Source organism: Malaclemys terrapin, chromosome 6, assembly GCF_027887155.1.
Source record: "Malaclemys terrapin pileata isolate rMalTer1 chromosome 6, rMalTer1.hap1, whole genome shotgun sequence".
In the NCBI taxonomy this organism is placed as follows: Eukaryota; Metazoa; Chordata; order Testudines; family Emydidae; genus Malaclemys; species Malaclemys terrapin.
The window spans coordinates 122,204,706-122,224,316 of record NC_071510.1 but is presented as its reverse complement, the minus strand read 5'-3'; the positions used below and the strand labels follow the sequence as shown (position 1 = coordinate 122,224,316).

The following is a 19,611-nucleotide window of genomic DNA, read 5'->3' as shown; positions in this document are numbered from 1 at the left end:
GGAGAGAGAGTTTTAGAAGGAAAATTCCCCTCGTTTGAAGTCTCAAAGATGGCAATAACTGTCCTTTTGGGTACAGAGAAGAAGTTAGCTGACATGGGCTGGAGCTGTTGTAATTTGCTGCTGCTGCTGCTGTTAAAGTCTAATTCTGTTTCATCTCAAGTGATGCTTGGGATTCTGCTGGAGCTGATAGGGCTGGTGATGTCATCTGGATCCCATTCTGTGGCCCAGTCTGGTCAGGAGATCCCTCAGGATTAGCACTAATGTCTGGAGTCCCTGGGGACGGTAGAGGTGGCAGCCATGATAGTGAAGCTTCCTCCAGTAGCCTCCCTCTTTTCTTCACTGCTACCTCCCCCTCTCCCCCCCCCCCTCAAAAAAAAAAGTCTCTTTCCTTAAGGACCCACAAAGAGAATGGTGGGTAGACTAGCCCATCCCCTCATTATTTTGTCCACCAAATATACCTAGACTAATTCAGTTTCTCTGTCTCCTTTCAAATCTTTTCCCATCCACATTAGTTATGGGTTTTTGTGACATCTTATGAACTTTCAGATGCTTTTTACAGTTGAGCTCACAGTTAGAGTAATTTGTAGGCCCAATTATCACAACAGGCTTTGATAGTGAATGGGGACAAAGAGTAGAGCTGGGTGAATAATGGGTTTTCGGGTTCATTGGCAATTTTGAAAAGTTAAAAAAAAAAATGATTTCAGGTCAGACTAAAAATTAAAATATTGGCAAATCAAAGTCTACAAAATTTTCATTTTGAATTCAATAAAACATTGCATTTTCATAAAATTTTGTTTCAATTTTGACCATTTTTAATGTTTTTCTCATTTTTTAAAAATACTGAATTAAAGGACATTTTGAAATGAAAAGCCATTTCAAACTGAAATTCAAAATGTTTTGTTTAAAAATTGTCAAAACTAAAACATTTAGATTTTTTAACAACTTTTTGTTTGTGTGGCTTTTCGAAATGAACAATTTGTCAAAACTGACATAAATTAGCGAAATATTTTGGTGTTCCCAAATCTGCATTTTTAACCAAAAAAAAGTTTCAGATGAAAAATGTTGCCAGGTTCTAGCGAAGAGCTTTGAGACTCTTGAGCAAAATGTGCTGTGTAAATGCATACAAGTTAGTGTACCAGCTTCTTATGCACCCCCTGTGCAAAGTTTGCCCCAGGGTCTGTGAAAATGGATGGACAGTGCCTGTTCGTTTGGCCAGCCGTATTCCCATCCTTAATGGTACAGATTAGTGTATGGAACAGCTTCCAGGTGAGGAGAGATTAAAAAGACTGGGACTGTTCAGCTTGGAAAAAGAGATGATTACAGGGGAATAAGATAGTGGTCTATAAAATCTTGACTGGTACAGAGGAAGTGAATAAGGAAGTGTTATTTACACCTTCACATAACGCAAGAACTAGGGGACACCAGATGAAATTAATAGGCAGCAGGTTTAAACAAACAAAAGGAGGTACTTCTTCACACAATGTACAGTTAACCTATGGAACTCGTTGCCAGGGGATGTTGTGAAAGCCAAAAGTATAACAGGGTTCAAAAAAGAATTAGATAAGTTCGTGGAGGATAGGTCCATCAATGGCTATTAGCCAAGATGGTCAGAGCTGCAACCCCATGCTCTGGGTGTCCCTAAGCCTCTGACTGCCAGAAGCTGGGACTGGACAACAGGGGATGGGTCACTTGATAAATTGCCCTGTTCTGCTCTTTCCGTCTGATGCATGTGGCATTGACCACTGACAGAAGACAGGGTACTGGGCTAGATGGACCATTCTGGATCAGACCATTCTTAGGTTTTTATGGAAAATATGTGCCAGCTTAAACCCAGTCTGCCACTCCCATCATAGCCGTTTAGGAGTCCCACATGTGCAGCACAGAGGGCCTCACTCAAGCCAAGCCAATACGTGAATTCCACTCGGTGGGACTGTCTTTGCACACATTTCTTACGCAGGTTTTAGCTCACATATATCCAATATGATTGTATGCAGAGGTAAGGATAATTCTGGAGGCACGTTACCTGCAGTGCAATGTATATTCCACTAACAGATGTATGAGCATACATTGCACATACAGGCATTTTGACGTGTGATGCTTTACAGCCAAAATTAGGAAATTAACGATCCTGTGACCCTGCCTGCAATTAAGCATGCACTTTGCCTACTTATTACATGCCGTGCTGCTGTGCATGTTTCCCTCTTCCTTATCCATGGCTTATATCACTTGTGAAATGACAGGAAGGATGAACAGATCTTCTCTGAGCGATATTTGTGATGCCTCCAGTAGTTTTCTCTTCACAGACACTTCCCCGGTTGACATTAAGCTCCACCATCACTGAGTTTAAGTACCGCGCCTTCCCGGCACACACCAAGATCTCCCTCCAAGTCTGCTTCTGTGGGATCTGCTGGAAGAACAGGTATGCGCAACTTCCATTCAGTCTTCATCTTGGGGTGAAATAAGTCCAGGCGAAGGTGATGGAAACAGGTTTTGGGGTATATAGTTCTTGCCTCCAAGAACATCTGAAAAGTGCCCTAAGCTCATTTTCACCTGCTGGCAGATCGATGGTCTATGTGAAATCCACTGTGGGGATGGAAGTCCAGTTCCTAGTAGGGACAGATCTACCTTTAAAAACCACAATAATCTTCTCAAATGGCACTATTTACAATTCTGGTTGGCAGTGTCAGCAGAGAGACCGGGGTTTGCATGCACTGTGGAGACTGAAGTTCTCTCTGCCCTCTAGACAGAGTCTCCCACACCAAGCTAGAGTTGAAACACAATGGCTGATGCTGCTCCCCTAGCAAATGCATTCTCTGGATAAATAGTGGACGTCTGTCTCCAGTACTGTTAAGCTGGAGGTGGTACCTTTCACCAGTCCTCCTTTTAAAACAATGGGAAGTGGTCTCACTGGCCAGAAAAATATGGGGTGGTCTAACTGGACCAGTAGGATCACTCTTGAAGGCCCTTTGGATGTCGCTGGGCCTGGCCATCCTCCTGTCTTGCGCAATCTCTGTTTTTCATATGGTCTCCATATGAAGTCACACGAAACACACAGAAGGTACCAAAGGGCAGCATATTGTGCAGGGATAGTGCAGCAAAACGACATCCATGCACAGCAAATCAGAAAAACATTGCCCAGCTTCAGTGATGTTATTACTCTGGTTAGCAGTGAGGGGTTGATTTAAGATGTAGCCTGCAGTTCTGTTCTCCGAACAGGGAACTATTGGAGCTCCGCTTGTGTTTCAAAAAAACAAACCAAAAAAAACCCTTACATTCTTCCATCCACTCTTACTGTCAGTCAAGCAATGTTCTTGATATTGTGACCAGTCCAATGAGAATCCAGCCTAGACCTTTCGGTCTTAACTCATGCCGTTATGGGGAAATAGATGCAAAATAATGATTTAAATACCTACTTTTCAGAATTAGCTTAACTCCTTTTCATCCTGAATTCCAAATGCCTTTGCCTTTGAGTCTGACATTAGTAGCTAAATCTCCATTTGGTGTCAGGTTTCCGTCCACAGCAAATGTTTACGTTTGAGCCTTGAGAACCAGGGGAAGAGATCTCCACTTCAAACTCTTCAAAAACTCAGAATGAATTGGCTCCGTTAACTTTAACAATGTTCTGCCTTTAACAGTTAAACATTTAAGTTCTTCTCTTGGAGTCCTGGGGCACGAGTTTAACGATGGATAAAGAAGTTTGGAAACAACAGCTAGCTTCATAATTCATTGTGATATATTTCCTCTCTTACCAACCCGCAGCAAGCCTTTATATCTTGCTGAAATCCCGCTCTGGAGCTCATCAGGTGTGGCCACTTCTAATGAGCCAGCTGCCTGGGAATCATAGAATCATAGAATCATAGAATATCAGAGTTGGAAGGGACCTCAAGAGGTCATCTAGTCCAACCCCCTGCTCAAAGCAGGACCAATTCCCAGCTAAATCATCCCAGCCAGGGCTTTGTCAAGCTGGGCCTTAAAAACCTCCAAGGAAGGAGACTCCACCACCTCCCTAGGTAACGCATTCCAGTGTTTCACCACCCTCCTAGTGAAATAGTTTTTCCTGATATCCAACCTGGACCTCCCCCACTGCAGCTTGAGACCATTGCTCCTTGTTCTGTCATCTGCCACCACTGAGAACAGCCGAGCTCCATCCTCTTTGGAACCCCCCTTCAGGTAGTTGAAGGCTGCTATCAAATCCCCCCTCATTCTTCTCTTCTGGAGACTAAACAATCCCAGTTCTCTCAGCCTCTCCTCATAAGTCATGTGCTCCAGACCCCTAATCATTTTTGTTGCCCTCCGCTGGACTCTTTCCAATTTTTCCACATCCTTCTTGTAGTGTGGGGACCAAAACTGGACACAGTATTCCAGATGAGGCCTCACCAATGTCGAATAAAGGGGAACGATCACGTTCCTCGATCTGCTGGCAATGCCCCTACTTATACAGCCCAAAATGCCGTTAGCCTTCTTGGCAACAAGAGCACACTGTTGACTCATATCCAGCTTCTCGTCCACTGTGACCCCTAGGTCCTTTTCAGCAGAACTGCTACCTAGCCATTCGGTCCCTAGTCTGTAGCAGTGCATGGGATTCTTCCGTCCTAAGTGCAGGACTCTGCACTTGTCCTTGTTGAACCTCATCAGGTTTTTTTCTGCCCAATCCTCTAATTTGTCTAGGTCCCTCTGTATCCGATCCCTACCCTCTAGTGTATCTACCACGCCTCCTAGTTTAGTGTCATCTGCAAACTTGCTGAGAGTGCAGTCCACACCATCCTCCAGATCATTAATAAAGATATTAAACAAAACCGGCCCCAGGACCGACCCTTGGGGCACTCCACTTGAAACCGGCTGCCAACTAGACATGGAGCCATTGATCACTACCCGTTGAGCCCGACGATCTAGCCAGCTTTCTATCCACCTTACAGTCCATTCATCCAGCCCATACTTCTTTAACTTGGTGGCAAGAATACTGTGGGAGACAGTATCAAAAGCTTTGCTAAAGTCAAGAAATAACACATCCACTGCTTTCCCCTCATCCACAGAGCCAGTTATCTCATCATAGAAGGCAATTAGGTTAGTCAGGCACGACTTCCCCTTCGTGAATCCATGCTGACTGTTCCTGATCACTTTCCTCTCCTCTAAATGTTTCATAATTGATTCCTTGAGGACCTGCTCCATGATTTTTCCAGGGACTGAGGTGAGGCTGACTGGCCTGTAGTTCCCCGGATCCACCTTCTTCCCTTTTTTAAAGATGGGCACTACATTAGCCTTTTTCCAGTCATCTGGGACCTCCCCCGATCGCCATGAGTTTTCAAAAATAATGGCTAATGGCTCTGCAATCTCATCCGCCAACTCCTTTAGCACCCTCGGATGCAGCGCATCCGGCCCCATGGACTTGTGCACGTCCAGTTTTTCTAAATAGTCCCGAACCACTTCTTTCTCCACAGAGGGTTGGCCACCTTCTCCCCATGCTGTACTGCCCAGTGCAGCAATCTGGGAGCTGACCTTGTGCGTGAAGACAGAGGCAAAAAAATCATTGAGTACATTAGCTTTTTCCACATCCTCGGTCACTAGGTTGCCTCCCTCATTCAGTAAGGGGCCCACACTTTCCTTGATTTTCTTCTTGTTGCTAACATACCTGAAGAAACCCTTCTTGTTACTCTTAACATCTCTTGCTAACTGCAACTCCAAGAGTGATTTGGCCTTCCTGATTTCACTCCTGCACGCCTGAGCAATATTTTTATACTCCTCCCTGGTCATTTGTCCAATCTTCCACTCCTTATAAGCCTCTTTTTTGCGTTTAAGATCAGCAAGGATTACACTGTTTAGCCAAGCTGGTCGCCTGCCATATTTACTATTCTTTCTACACATCGGGATGGTTTGTTCCTGCAACCTCAATAAGGATTCTTTAAAATACAGCCAGCTCTCCTGGACCCCTTTGCCCTTCATGTTATTCTCCCAGGGGATCCTGCCCATCTGTTCCCTGAGGGAGTCAAAGTCTGCTTTTCTGAAGTCCAGGGTCCGTATTCTGCTGCTCTCCTTTCTTCCTTGTGTCAGGATCCTGAACTCGACCATCTCATGGTCACTGCCTCCCAGGTTCCCATCCACTTTTGCTTCCCCTACTAGTTCTTCCCTGTTTGTGAGCAGCAGGTCAAGAAAAGCTTTGCCCCTAGTTGGTTCCTCCAGCACTTGCACCAGGAAATTGTCTCCTACACTTTCCAAAAATTTCCTGGATTGCCTGTGCACCGCTGTATTGCTCTCCCAGCAGATATCAGGGTGATTAAAGTCTCCCATGAGAACCAGGGCCTGTGATCTAGCAACTTCTGCTAGTTGCCAGAAGAAAGCCTCGTCCACCTCGTCCCCCTGGTCTGGTGGTCTATAGCAGACTCCAACCACGACATCACCCTTGTTGCTCACACTTCTCAACTTTATCCAGAGACTCTCAGGTTTTTCTGCAGTATCATACCGGAGCTCTGAGCAGTCATACTCCTCTCTTACATACAACGCAACTCCCCCACCTTTTCTGCCCTGCCTGTCCTTCCTGAACAGTTTATATCCATCCATGACAGTACTCCAGTCATGTGAGTTATCCCACCAAGTCTCTGTTATTCCAATCACATCATAGTTCCCTGACTGTGCCAGGACTTCCAGTTCTCCCTGCTTGTTTCCCAGGCTTCTTGCATTTGTGTATAGGCACTTAAGATAACTCATCGATCGTCCCACTTTCTCAGTATGAGACAGGAGTCCTCCCCTGTTGCGCTCTCCTGCTTGTGCTTCCTCCCAGGATCCCATTTCCCCACTTACCTCAGGGCTTTGGTCTCCTTCCCCCGGTGAACCTAGTTTAAAGCCCTCCTCACTAGGTTAGCCAGCCTGCTGGCGAAGATGCTCTTCCCTCTCTTCGTTAGGTGGAGCCCGTCTCTGCCTAGCACTCCTTCTTCTTGGAAGACCATCCCATGGTCGAAGAATCCAAAGCCTGTGGTGAAGGGAGTCACCACATTCTGGAGCTCCTCTCTCAAAAGGGAATAAACCATGGAACATTCTAGACGTGAGCATTTAAACTAGTGTGACAGCCACCACGTTAGGTGATACACCGGGGACTTCCAGAGCTAAATGCAGGAGCTGCTACAGCTTGAGCTAAAGATCTTTAGCTGGGGCTGGTACAGACTCTAAATCTCTGTGGATCACACACAGAAGGGGGCCTGTAACACACCCCTATCAGTGGGTTACACAAGCAGAGGCATTGCCATGCCTGAGAACTTACTGAAAAGCATTACCGGTGATAAGTGGCGAGAACTGAGAGTGAAGGGAAGGAAAGGATTGACTTGGGGTGCAAAGGTGGAAGCAGAGTTGGGAAACAGGTTGCATTAGCAAGGGGGAAGTGGAGCAAAAGGAACTCAAAATTTCAATCACTTTTAAACATCTCAAGGGCTTGTTCTGGACCAAACCTCCCAACTCTTTAAGGTCCAGTCATCACAGTAAGTGATATATGTGCCCATCTACCAAGGAACATGAATTCGTCCAGCCAACCTGTCCCTTCCCTTCTTTAAGGGCAAGATTGCCACACCCATATTCATGTTGGGTAGCACCTTACTCCACCAGTGGTCTCATTGACATCAGTGGGGTTTCTTAAGGGGTAAGTCACTCCTCATTATGAAAAAGAGTATCACAGTCTTTCTCTAAGTACAGAAGAAATTTGCTGGTGCACAAGTTAGGAGATTGAAAGCAAATAACATCCGAGAACAGTTTGAGAGTTGTGATCCATTGTTCCCTTTCCTCAATTCCTTAAGATATGGAAGACAGTGAGTTTGTTAGAACCGATAATAACGGAGAAAGGAAGATGTACAATGAACAGAGCACAAGAGACCAGAGACCAGTGGGAAGTGGCAAAAGGAGAATCTGCAAAACACTTGGATATCTAACAGGAGAAATGAAAGAGTGTGGAGACTGGCTGAAAGGTAAAGCCTTTGATTATCTGAAAAGCACCATGGGTAATAAATAACAAGTAGCTCATTACACCAACAGCAATGGTAACATTTTCTGGGTGCATATATTGGGCATTAATCCATCTGACTCCCTGATTTGTGTACTTGGAAGCTGTTTGCATATGCAAAAACTAGCATGTCCAGAGTTTGGGGTGTACATTTTTTTTGGCTAAGCCATTTAATTTTCAGAAAGGAAAGTTTAATGTGTCATCTTGCCGTTACCATGACTGCCCACACAAATTGGGCATTTGCACATGCAAAAGGCCATTTAGATACCTAAACAGCCATGTGTTATTACTATTATTTGTATTATAAGAAGCACTCATCGGGATTGGGGAACCATTTAGATTGTAAGCTCTTTGGAACAGGGACGGTCTTTTCATGTTAACGAGTGGCTACAGCACCTAGAACAATGGGGCCCTGATTCCGAACTGGGAGCTGCTAGGTTCTACTGCAATACCAGTTATTAACAAACAATAATATTTGTGATGAGTGCTGTGCAAATGTAATGCCAACAGACCCTGGTCACCGGTGGTCTGGATCGAACTGGGGACCTCTGGAATTTAGTGCATGAGCCTCTGCAGCATGAGCTAAAAGATAACTGGTTGTTAAGCAGACTCATTCTCTCTCTCTCTCTCTTTCTCTCTCAGTGGTTTCAGTGCCACTAGCTGGGACAGAACACCACACCCAAGAGGTGTGTGCGTTACACAAACGTAAAATAAAAAGCAGTCCCTTTCTCAAGTAGCTTACCATCCATATAGGGACAAAACACAGCCAGTGGGTATAGAATACCATGGAGGACAGAAGCAGACATCAAGGGTAGTATTAATAGGAATATGAAGTTGCATATAGTAGAAGCATGAACAACTTTGAGGCTTTGTGGCATTTTTTCAATGGTTTGGTTTTAGATAAAAGGATAAGATAAATTAACTAATCTCACCCTCTCCGTACAATAGTCACTGCAGTTGCATAAGCAATGAGTTGGCATTTTCTGTGAGCTCCTTGCACACTTGTGCAGAACAGTGTAAATATTATTGTGTTTGGCTCAGGGTTCTTTTTCTGAAATGTGGAACTAAAGGATTGTGTGGGCCAACTTGTAGTTGGACAGAAGTGTCAGCAATAAAGATTTAGTTCAGTACTGCTTGTGCTGATGTACATAATATGTCTTGCCATGAAGGGGCAAATTTTTAATAATATTTAGGCACCTAATGACATGTTGTGGGATAGTGGGGTTTTCAGCAGTATCTAGGTGCCTAACTTCCATTGATTTCAATGTGAGGTCAATGCTTAGACACTCCTGGAAACTCCCGCTAGGCATCTGTTCTTTAGGTGCCTAAATACCTTTAACAATCTGTCTTATGTCCTATGAAACCTGCACCTCAGCATTCTGTGTCTGCATTTTTTCTATGGTAAAAGGGTTGTTCCCTACTAACGTTTCCTCGTCCATCTACACACTGTTTTCAGCCTTGCCTAAAACCCATTCGGCAACAGAAGTGGTTTAGTTTTCTCATTAAATGTATAGTTGAATCCTGATGCTGGCTGCCCTGCAAGAAAGACTAGTTGTGACTTTCATAAACTCTTCTTTAGTAATCTGGCCAAGTGCTTGATAGTGGTGAACTTTACCAACTGCAATACATCATCAGTTAGCTTTTCATGTGCCAGATGCAAAATATGTCCAGGCACCAATAAATCAAAGACGAGTTTTACAGTCTTGTTGATACATTGCTGGCAACAGAATGGAGGCAGACTCTGCAAAGCTAAGTGTGTTTCAAGAAAACCATGCTGGAATGATGTCTTATTCCAGAATTTGTATTTGATCTCTTTCAGATAAACCTCTAGTTGTTCAGTTTATTGACTGGGTCCTGCGGGGAATATCCCAGGTGATGTTTGTCAACAACCCACTCAGTGGGCTACTTATTCTAGCCGGACTGTTGATCCAGAATCCTTGGTGGACGCTCACAGGCTGTTCAGGAACAGTTGTCTCGACGTTAACGGCACTTATTCTGAGCCAGGACAGGTAGGTTTGGCCTTTGCATTTGGAATTTTTAAATAAATTGGCAACTGAACTTTAAAATATTGTGCTACCCATTAGTGGTGTCTAAGGCCCGTGTTTGAGCAGATCCATTCTTTGGTGATGCTGAACAGTGAGTTCAAGCTTTTGCTCGCATTACATAAACCATGGTTATTGCACTGAATGGCCTATAATCTCTAATCCAGGAGAGGTACAGTCTCGTACACTAAAAGCACTATAAACACCTCAGGTTCTAATCCGGGCTCTGTCACTGTCTTGCTACATGGCAAATCACTTACCCTTTGCATCTCCATTCCCTTGTCTGGTAAATGGAGATAATAACAGACAGCATGATAAGGTTTCAGAGTAGCAGCCGTGTTAGTCTGTATCCGCAAAAAGAACAGGAGTACTTGTGGCACCTTAGAGACTAACAAATTTATTTGAGCATAAGCTTTCGTGGGCTACATATCATCCGAAGAAGTGGGTTGTAGCCCACGAAAGCTTATGCTCAAATAAATTTGTTAGTCTCTAAGGTGCCACAAGTACTCCTGTTCTTTTTGCATGATAAGGTTGTGAGGCTAAGTACATAAAAGCAGTTTGAGAGCTAGTGGATGGACGTGTTATTTGAGCTGTTCTGGGCATTTTATCTTGGAGAGCCAATGCTACCCTCAACTATAGTACCTGAGCACCTCACAGTGTTTAATGTATTTAAGCTCACAACACCTGGCTGAGGTAGGGCAGTGCCATCATGTCCATTTTTACAGAAAGGGAACTGAGGCATGGAGATACTAAGTGATTTGCCTGAGCTCACACAGGAAGTCTGGGGTAAAACAGGATAAAACTTGGGTCTCTCCAGTCTCGGGCCAGCACCTGAGCAACTGGACCAGCCTTCCTCTCCACAGATTTTGGTTGCAGTTACATGAGGGAAGAATTGTGGCCCAAATGTTCAGGTAAAATAATCAGTGAGGAACATGACTGATGTTTTGGGCCTCAAGTAGTTTAGTGAGCAAGGAGGGTAGCTTTTTGTTTATGTGCAATCTAGAACAGATTTCTTTTACCTTCAGATTTTCTGTTGCTGTTACAGTGCAGCATCCGTGGGTTATTAGAAACGTGCTAGGTACCCCATGAACTTTCAGCTGCCCACTAAACATGGGGTACCAAGCAACGCCATTGCTATGGCACCAATTGTGCTAACCCCAGTTACTTGCTTGTGTGAGCGGTCACATTGTTCACCAGCTCAGTATTGTCACTTTGCTAGATGTAGGACTTCTGGAAATTGCATTTCAGTGCAAGAAAGAGTGATTCACTGGGCTGCGGCTCTAGTGCGTACTGGGCCTTCAGGGCCAATTGCTTTCTAGTAACCATTTCAAGTCAATTGTCTTTCTCCCACAGATCAGCCATAGCAGCGGGACTGTTCGGCTACAATGGAGTCCTGGTGGGACTGCTCATGGCGGTGTTCTCTGACAAAGGAGATTATTATTGGTGGCTTCTACTGCCAGTTGTTGTTACATCCATGGCTTGGTAAGTGATATTGGTTTTATTTTCTGTAAACCAGGCTAAGCATTTCTAGTTCTTCTTTTCCTATCTGGCTTTCAGTGAACACTTACTGATACTAACAGGAGTTTTGCAAACACTTCAAGCACTTAGTTTCAGATTCTTTCTGTTAAATCCCACCCTACAGTTTCAGTTCTGATATTCACCACTTTCTGTCCTAAACTGTGGTGACATTTTGCTGTGGGATGTTAAACAGCTTCTGCATTGCACCTCAGAGGTGATGCACTTTTTTGTTTGTTTGTTTTAGGAGTCATTCCTGGATGTGCATAGCTTGTGGTGAGCTTTGGCATGAAATTTAAATGGTTTTTAGTTAACTTATACAATTGATTATAGCAAATGGGCAAAATGCTTCCCCAGCTTACAACCTGTGCAAATGCATGAGGCCAGTGGACCAAATTCACTGTTGGTATAATCATACCAGTAAAACTATGCTCACTTGCATCACTAAATCTGACCCAGTGGATTTTCACAAGACTGAATTTGATCCTGCCTTTCTTAGGTCTTTAACTAATCCTCCACAATATTAACCCATGTAAGTACACTTGATTCCAAGCAATGTATTCTTTAAAATTAAATTTAGCTTTTAATTGTGGCTTTTAATAATGTTACAGAATCAATTTTAATCTAAATGTTTTTAATCAAAATTAATTCAAGATTTGCATTTTTAATGGCTTGTCTTAATAAGATGTAAATCTGTGTTGCCTTGTGCGCCTCTTACAATGCAAGATTATTCCATATTATATTTCTATAGACTTCATAAATGAAGGTCTCATTGTACCAATCTCTTGAAACCCAGAGCATTTTGTAGACTGTTGTAGCGTTTCTTAAATGCAGCCACCGGGGGCTTTTCTTGTGGCCACACAACCTTCTGGGCAGTCTTTGGTGGGGAGGGTACAAAGCAGCACCCCCTCCTCTGGAGCCATAAACACCAGAGGAGCAGACAACCGGTCTGAGTTCCCCACCTTCATAGGGATGGTAGGGCTCAGACTTCCAGCTTCAGCCCTGGGTTGGCAGGCAGAAGTCTCTGGCTGCGCAGCGGTGTGCCACAGGCTCCGACCGTGGGACCTCGGGCTCTGGGCTTTGCCTGAACAGTGGTGGACTCCATTTCCTAGTCTCAGGGCTCCATCCCTGGACTCACTGCCCCCCTTATCGCCCCTGGCCCCCTCTGCATCCCCTGGGCTGACCACTCCCCTCATCGCCCCTGCTGCCTTCCTTCTCACCTCCCCATCCAAGGGTTAAGAGCGGGAAGAGGCGGAGCAGGGGTAGGGGCTTGGGGGAAGTAGGCAGGTGGGGGTAGGGTCTGGGGCTGAGCCGGGGGGTTGAGCACGCCCAGAGGAAGCCGGCACCTGTGCCACTGGAGCTGTTTACTGTTTCAGTGACCCACTTTAATCTTCCCCCACTGTGTTTAGTTTCTGGAGGAGCCGCGGTAACCCTCCCCTCACCCCATAGAGTAGAACACAGTCACACAGAACAGAAGCCATTCACAAATGTAATGCAATGGTCCCCAAAGCTTCTGGGTTGCTATATCTGCCACAGAGCTATTGGAAAGATTTTAAAATTTGACATTTCAGCGACATTTTTGTCGAAATTTTGAAGTTCAGTTTACAAAAGAGCAACGCTTTCTGTGAAAACGCGGTCCTACTTTTCAATCCGTTATAGAGCTCTGGAGAAACATTAGAAATGTGGCATTTCAACAAAGAAAATGAAACACAATTTTCATGAAAGCACTGACCTCTTTTTTTCTACTAGTTCTTGCAAAAGAGTCTTTTGAACATTGCTTTGATAACTGAAATCCTTTTAAGAGAAATGGCTTGATCTGAGATTGAATAGGGATTATAATACAGTGCATCTTTTCTATTGATCATAACCACAAAAGGGGACATAGGATATTGCATTAGAAATGCCAAATGTTTTTGGTTAAAATCAGCACCAACTGAAAATCCCTCTGACACCCAAACTCACCTGTTAACTATTTTTTTAAATACGGGCTACATTGAGCTCTCTGCTAACTTCAATGGATTTGCACAGGTATAACTGAGAGCAATAGTTGACTGTGCTTGGTCCTCAGATGGTCTAAATTGGCATAGCTCTGAAGCCAATAGAGAAACAACTAATTTCCACCAGTGGAGGATCTGACTGGCCTAGACTTTCCACATTCTTTTAGATTTATTGATTCCAGTCAGGACTGGGAGATGAATTATCAATATGCTACAAGAAAGACTGTTTGTATGATCTCCTAATATTTTGTGGCTCACTCACCACGGCTTGGTATGTCAGGAATAAACCTAATTTATTAATCTTTTTTATAAGAAGGAAACTTGGGCTTTAAATAATACTTTAAAAATTAATGCGGCCTGATTGAAGTGGTGCTGAGCAACATCAATTCTCATTGGTTACAGGTGCTCATGTGGGGATCATGCCTTAAGATGGTGCTAGGTTGCATTTTGTGAGTGCTTATCTCATGCAGGTTAAAGTGATTTGAGCGATTCACTGTTTGAAGTCTCCTAAGGAGATTGGAGTTTTCTGAGTTTCACTGGGACTTTGGACTAAAATGGTGGGGATATTTTTCACCATTCCAGCTGAGATGAACAAGTTGAAACTGTTTCTTTTTATTCTTCTCTTTTCAGCCCAGTTCTTTCCAGTGCTTTAGGTTCAGTCTTCAGGAAATGGGACCTTCCTGTTTTCACCCTGCCTTTCAACATTGCCGTGTCTCTTTACTTGTCTGCCACTGGACACTACAACCGCTTCTTCCCCACCACTCTCATTCAGCCTGTAACATCAGTGCCCAATATCACCTGGTCTGAAATCGAAGTGCCACTGGTAAGGTCCATTAAAGAAAGGAGAAATAGTCCACATCCTTGCAAAAGATAAATAGGAGGGCTCTTGCCTCTAGGTAACAGGCTAAAATACAGCCCAGGTTAATAGCATCTGAACCTCCTGAGCATAGAATCATAGAATCATAGAATATCAGGGTTGGAAGGGACCTCAGGAAGTCATCTAGTCCAACCCCCTGCTCAAAGCAGGACCAATCCCCAACTAAATCATCCCAGCCAGGGCTTTGTCAAGCCTGACCTTAAAAACCTCTAAGGAAGGAGATTCCACCACCTCCCTAGGTAACCCATTCCAGTGCTTCACCATCCTCCTAGTGAAAATGTTTTTTCTAATATCCAACAACTCATAAAATGAATCGGTCATCTCTGCCCAGTTCTTAACAGAGGAGTAGCCACTTCACAAAAAACTCCACCAAAATGGCATGATGCCCAATGTTGGTGGTTTCAGTGGAAAGACTAAGGATTCAAACTGACCATGGACTTTGAACTACTCCCTCTACTTAGAAGTGGGCCTCACATGACCAGACCTAAGTCAAGTTGTGGGGGGCAGCTTGGGGAAAACTTACACTTCAACTGTGCTTGTCCCGTGGTTGAAAAGACACTGTCAGTCGGACACCTTTCACCAGCAGCTGACCACTATATTTGGGGTCGGGAAGGAATTTTCCCCTGAGTCAGTTTGGCAGAGACTCTGGGAGGTTTCTGCCCTTCCTCTGCAGTCTGGGGCATGGGTCACTTGCAGGTTTAAACTAGAGTAAATGGTGGATTCTCTGTAACTTTCAGTCTTTAAACCATGATTTGAGGACTTCAGTAACTCAGCCAGAGGTTATGGGTCTGTTACAGGAGTGAGTGGGCAAGTTTTAAAAACTATTTAAAAATGAAGAAATTCATTTTTGAACATTCTTGTTTGGGGGAATCATTCCAAAATTTCATTTCAAATTTTATTTATTTTTTCTATTTTTCTATTATTTGTACATTACTTCACAACATGTGAATAGTAGTAGTGCATAGTATGCGCTACCACTAATGAACTGTCATAATAGGATACCATATAATAGTTGGAAAATTCTATTTTTATTTTATTTTATTTTTAAAATTACTAAGGGCAGCTGCTACTTAGTACTGACTGAAACACCTTATCCTCTTTTCTAGGGCGAAGTGTCCCCTGTTTGTGTTGTAATGCCACAGTTTGGCACTTTGACCCCCTTGCTTTCTAACAAATGGACACTGTGAACTAATTGCCATTTTGCCTTGACTATAATAATGTGTCCTTTTCAAATCAATGCTGCAGTTGCTACAATCCATTCCAGTCGGCATTGGTCAGGTGTATGGCTGTGATAATCCCTGGACTGGTGGCATCTTCCTGGTTGCTTTACTCATCTCCTCTCCACTTATTTGCTTGCATGCTGCAATCGGATCAGCAGTGGGGATGCTGGCAGGTACTAACAAATGACCATGACTTACCAAGGTTATTTTTGTAATTTCTTACATTTACTAGTACCCTGACTCCAGTTATTACATAGTTCTGTCCAACACTTTGTGGCTTCTGCTTGCATGGGTCTGGACATGGTTTTGATTTGTAGTCACATCCTTGAGCTTGGATCTGAATTTTGGGTTTTTTTCAACCCCAGTATGGCGAAGGCAAAACTCAGAACAAAAGAGTAGAGTTCCACAAACCTCTATTCATTGTGTATGGGTTTGCAAGATTTTGTGTTCTACCAAGGAGACCTGCTATAGCTCTACGACCAGTTGTCACTAGTTACGTTACGAAACCAAGACTAATCCACAACACCCATCTTGGAAAATGTGTATCCATCCAGAGACGGCAGTAAGTTTTGTGTTGTGCTTTGGACCCATAAGTGTTTTGGAGACGTCTCAGGCCATTTTCTTTCCATATTTCATCTGGTTCGGGGTGGTTGCTACGTTTTGCACAGGTCTAGTATTTAATCCAAATGATTCAGTAGGTTTTCCTACAGGGGAAGGTGAGGAGAAGAAGGGGTGGGAGAAGGGGAATCATAAACAGGAAAGCAAATGGAGGCGTCACAGTGCGAAATGGATTAGTCCAAACAAGTGGTGATATGAGCATCCAAATTCAAGTTATCAGAGCTGATAATGTCTCAGGGTGGCCTGGTCGCCAGAGGTTGTGCTGCCCTGTTTGCTGGTGGTGCTGAGGCCAGTGAGAAAACTCCAAGGAGCTCTCGTAAGGCCTCTCAGGAAAAGACCCTGAGTTGCTGTCCTGCTGGTGAAAGCCCGCATCGGTGGAGACTGACTGGGTCCCAGCATCCCTGGTAGCTTGGGGCCATGGGAGATCGGCTAGGAGATCCTGCTTACTTCCCCGCTGCTGCCTTGGCTACTACTGTGCCGGGACTGGTTAATTTTATTGAGCCAGAATGCCCATTGAGCTTAGAAAGAGGTTTGCCTGAGTGAGAACTTGAGGACTGGTCCAAATTCTGGGCTCTATTACATCATCATAGCTATGGAATAAGCATAGCCATTGACTTCAGCCTAGTTCCTCCATATCGGCAATGGTGTGACTGAGAACACAGTTATCTTTTAGTGCAGATGTAATGGGAAAATAATTCTGTGTTGATGCCAAGGAATTTGTAAAGAATGATATCTGATGTCTAAGACTTGGCTAATAGCTAGATATCATAAACTGTGCCTTTTGCCTTACAGCGCTGACCATTGCAATGCCATTTGACAGGCTCTACTTCGGCTTGGCGAGTTACAACTGTGTGCTTGCTTGCATTGCAATCGGAGGCATGTTCTATGCTCTTACCTGGCAGACACACTTGCTGGCACTTGCCTGTGGTATGTATCCTATGGGATGTGGAAAGCAGAAATCCAAAGCATGCAGAATAGCTGTGGGAATTCTGCAGATTTAATGTCAGGGTTGTGGCCGTGATGGCAAAGGCGCGCTCACATCCACCCATGAAACAGAGAATTTGCAGGCATAATCTGCAAAATTGCACCCACAGTCAGATGTTCAAGCAACCGATCTGTGCACACAAGTCCATTTCCACACTTTTGTTTTAAACTGAGGAAAACAAAAGCAAGAAAGAACAAAGGTAAATTCTCCATGAGAGAGCACAGTGTGTGCGTCTCCTCTGTTACAAGTTGCAGCATGTGCAAGAGCAAAATGGCAAATGTAAGCATTCAGTACATAGCAAATAAAGGTGTGTCAGTGTCAGAAAGTACATATATCCAGGAGTGTCACTTGCTATGGAGCCAGTGGGCCAGTTGCCCCACACCGACTTAATTCCCTGCTCCCCCAGGACTTTTCATAGTCTATATCAGTGTCTCTAAACCTTTCCAGACTACAGGAGTCTGATTTATCTTTCATACCTCCAAGTCACCTCACTTAAAAACGACTTGCTTACAAAATCAGACATAAAAATACAGAAGGGTCACAGTACACTATTCCTGAAAAATGGCTTCCTTTCTCATTTTTACCCTATAATTATCAAATAAATTAATTGAAATATAAATATTGTACTTACTTTTCAGTGTAGAGAGCAGAATAAACAAGTCATTGTATGACTTTGCTAGTGCTTTTTATGTAGACTTTGTAAAACTAGAAAAATATCTAGATGAGTTAATGTACCCCCTGGACGACATCTGCGTACTCCCCGGGGTACACGTACCCCTGGTGGAGAACCACGGATCTATATGATCCGTTATGTCAGCCACTTTTTGCATCATCAGACTTTGCAGGGCATAATATAATTGCATATTAAGTCTTAAACACAACTTTGCCCACCCCCACCAGAATTTTTCTGAAAGATGCCCCTTCAAATGTGCTTGTTGAGGTGAAATGCTCACTTACCATTCATGCAAATAGAGCAGATAAGCCAAACTAGCCTTAATGTCAGAGCGACTTCGTACTTCACACAGGAACAAATATAAACCACCTGCACGTGGGATTTGGGGATCCTATTTAGTAGCCCTCCTGCACCAGAATTCTAATTCTAATCCTTACGCTAGCTACCAGTAAGTAAGCAGTAACTACTTTATAGTGTAGTTGCAGAGAGTTGCTACCTCTGCTAATTTCATTGAGCAACTTTTAACTTGTTTCATAGTCTCTTTTTTCATTTCACAGCATTATTCTGTGCCTATGCTGGAGCAGCTCTTGCCAACATCTTGTCTGTGGTAAGTTTATATGTATTTTGGCTTTGTCAGAATATCAGAACGCAGAGACTTTTGTATGACAACAATAACAGTTCTGACAGCAATGGAGTAAGAATTCTGCAAGCCAATAGGGTTTATTGTATAGATTCTGTCTGGTGTATTGTGAGATTAAAGACTCTACTGCTGACAGTAGGAGTTCAGAGAACTTCAAACCACACTATCCTCTATGTGTGCACTTGTGTATATGAGTTGATTCCAACAACCATCTCTGGAATGGGATACAACTTTTATTCTACCCAGACAAACTCCTTTAGGCTGATATTTTTTTTATTTGTTCCCAATTTTTCCTTGCTTTGTCTCAATCCAATCATTTTTAAAAAAATGTTTGTTGCAGTCATTTTCGAGGATTGTTAATGTGGAGAAAGAATATCTTTTCTCATATGGTAAAAATATAAAATGTATACCCATATGACTCAAAAATAGCTGAAACTAGAACCATCAAACTGTGCTTGTTTTTAGATCTTACTTGGGGGATCAAAACTAAAGCCAAGTTTGAAGACAATAGGTTTGGTAGTTTTAAATATATGAATGTTTAAAGACAGCAATTTCATATATGCATATTAAAATGTACCCATCTGATTTCTTTGTTAATGTATTGTATCTAGAGCGGTTTAGAGCAGAAGGCCTGCATAAATAGGATGCCTCTGTTACATATACCTGAATTAAGGATGCATCAGGAAAAGGATGGTTGGACCCAGTGTCCTCATTTTTAGAAGAATTCAGTTGGAGAGCCACAAGGACCCTAGAGTAATCTTGGCCAGATACATTTTTGTACCAATTTAATTTTAGGCTTTTAGAGTCTCACTGGAACTTGCTCCCTTTTTTTCCTTGTAACCTGGCCCGGCTTTGCATTGCTCTCTGTGCTGCCAGCAAGGGGTAGGGATATGATTGTGTTTGGGGGGAATATCGGGGAGGAGATACGAGGAATCCCAAAGTGCACCATAATTGTCAAAACTGTTCTTTGAGGAAGTACATCCTTCTCAGGCTTCTGACTAAAAGCTGGAGAGTTAAGCAAAGGGAATAATAAAAATGTGATATAAAATTCTGTCAACACATT

General features: G+C 43.5%; 1 protein-coding gene across 9 annotated transcripts in view; it reads left to right on the top strand.

Annotated features, from left to right (window-relative positions):
- LOC128839830 (urea transporter 2-like) overlaps window positions 1-19,611 on the top strand; it is a 419,837-nt gene that overhangs the window by 368,939 nt on the left and 31,287 nt on the right. For 8 of the 9 annotated variants that reach the window (XM_054033134.1, XM_054033135.1, XM_054033130.1 and 5 more), the window contains exons 2-9: window positions 2,304-2,419; window positions 7,779-7,946; window positions 9,801-9,990; window positions 11,377-11,505; window positions 14,166-14,358; window positions 15,658-15,805; window positions 17,043-17,177; window positions 18,466-18,515. In XM_054033134.1, the coding sequence (XP_053889109.1) occupies window positions 7,781-7,946; window positions 9,801-9,990; window positions 11,377-11,505; window positions 14,166-14,358; window positions 15,658-15,805; window positions 17,043-17,177; window positions 18,466-18,515 (1,011 nt within the window). In that variant the 5' untranslated portion in view covers window positions 2,304-2,419; window positions 7,779-7,780. The remainder of the gene's footprint in view (window positions 1-2,303; window positions 2,420-7,778; window positions 7,947-9,800; window positions 9,991-11,376; window positions 11,506-14,165; window positions 14,359-15,657; window positions 15,806-17,042; window positions 17,178-18,465; window positions 18,516-19,611) is intronic. The other variant, XM_054033136.1, reaches the window with a different exon arrangement.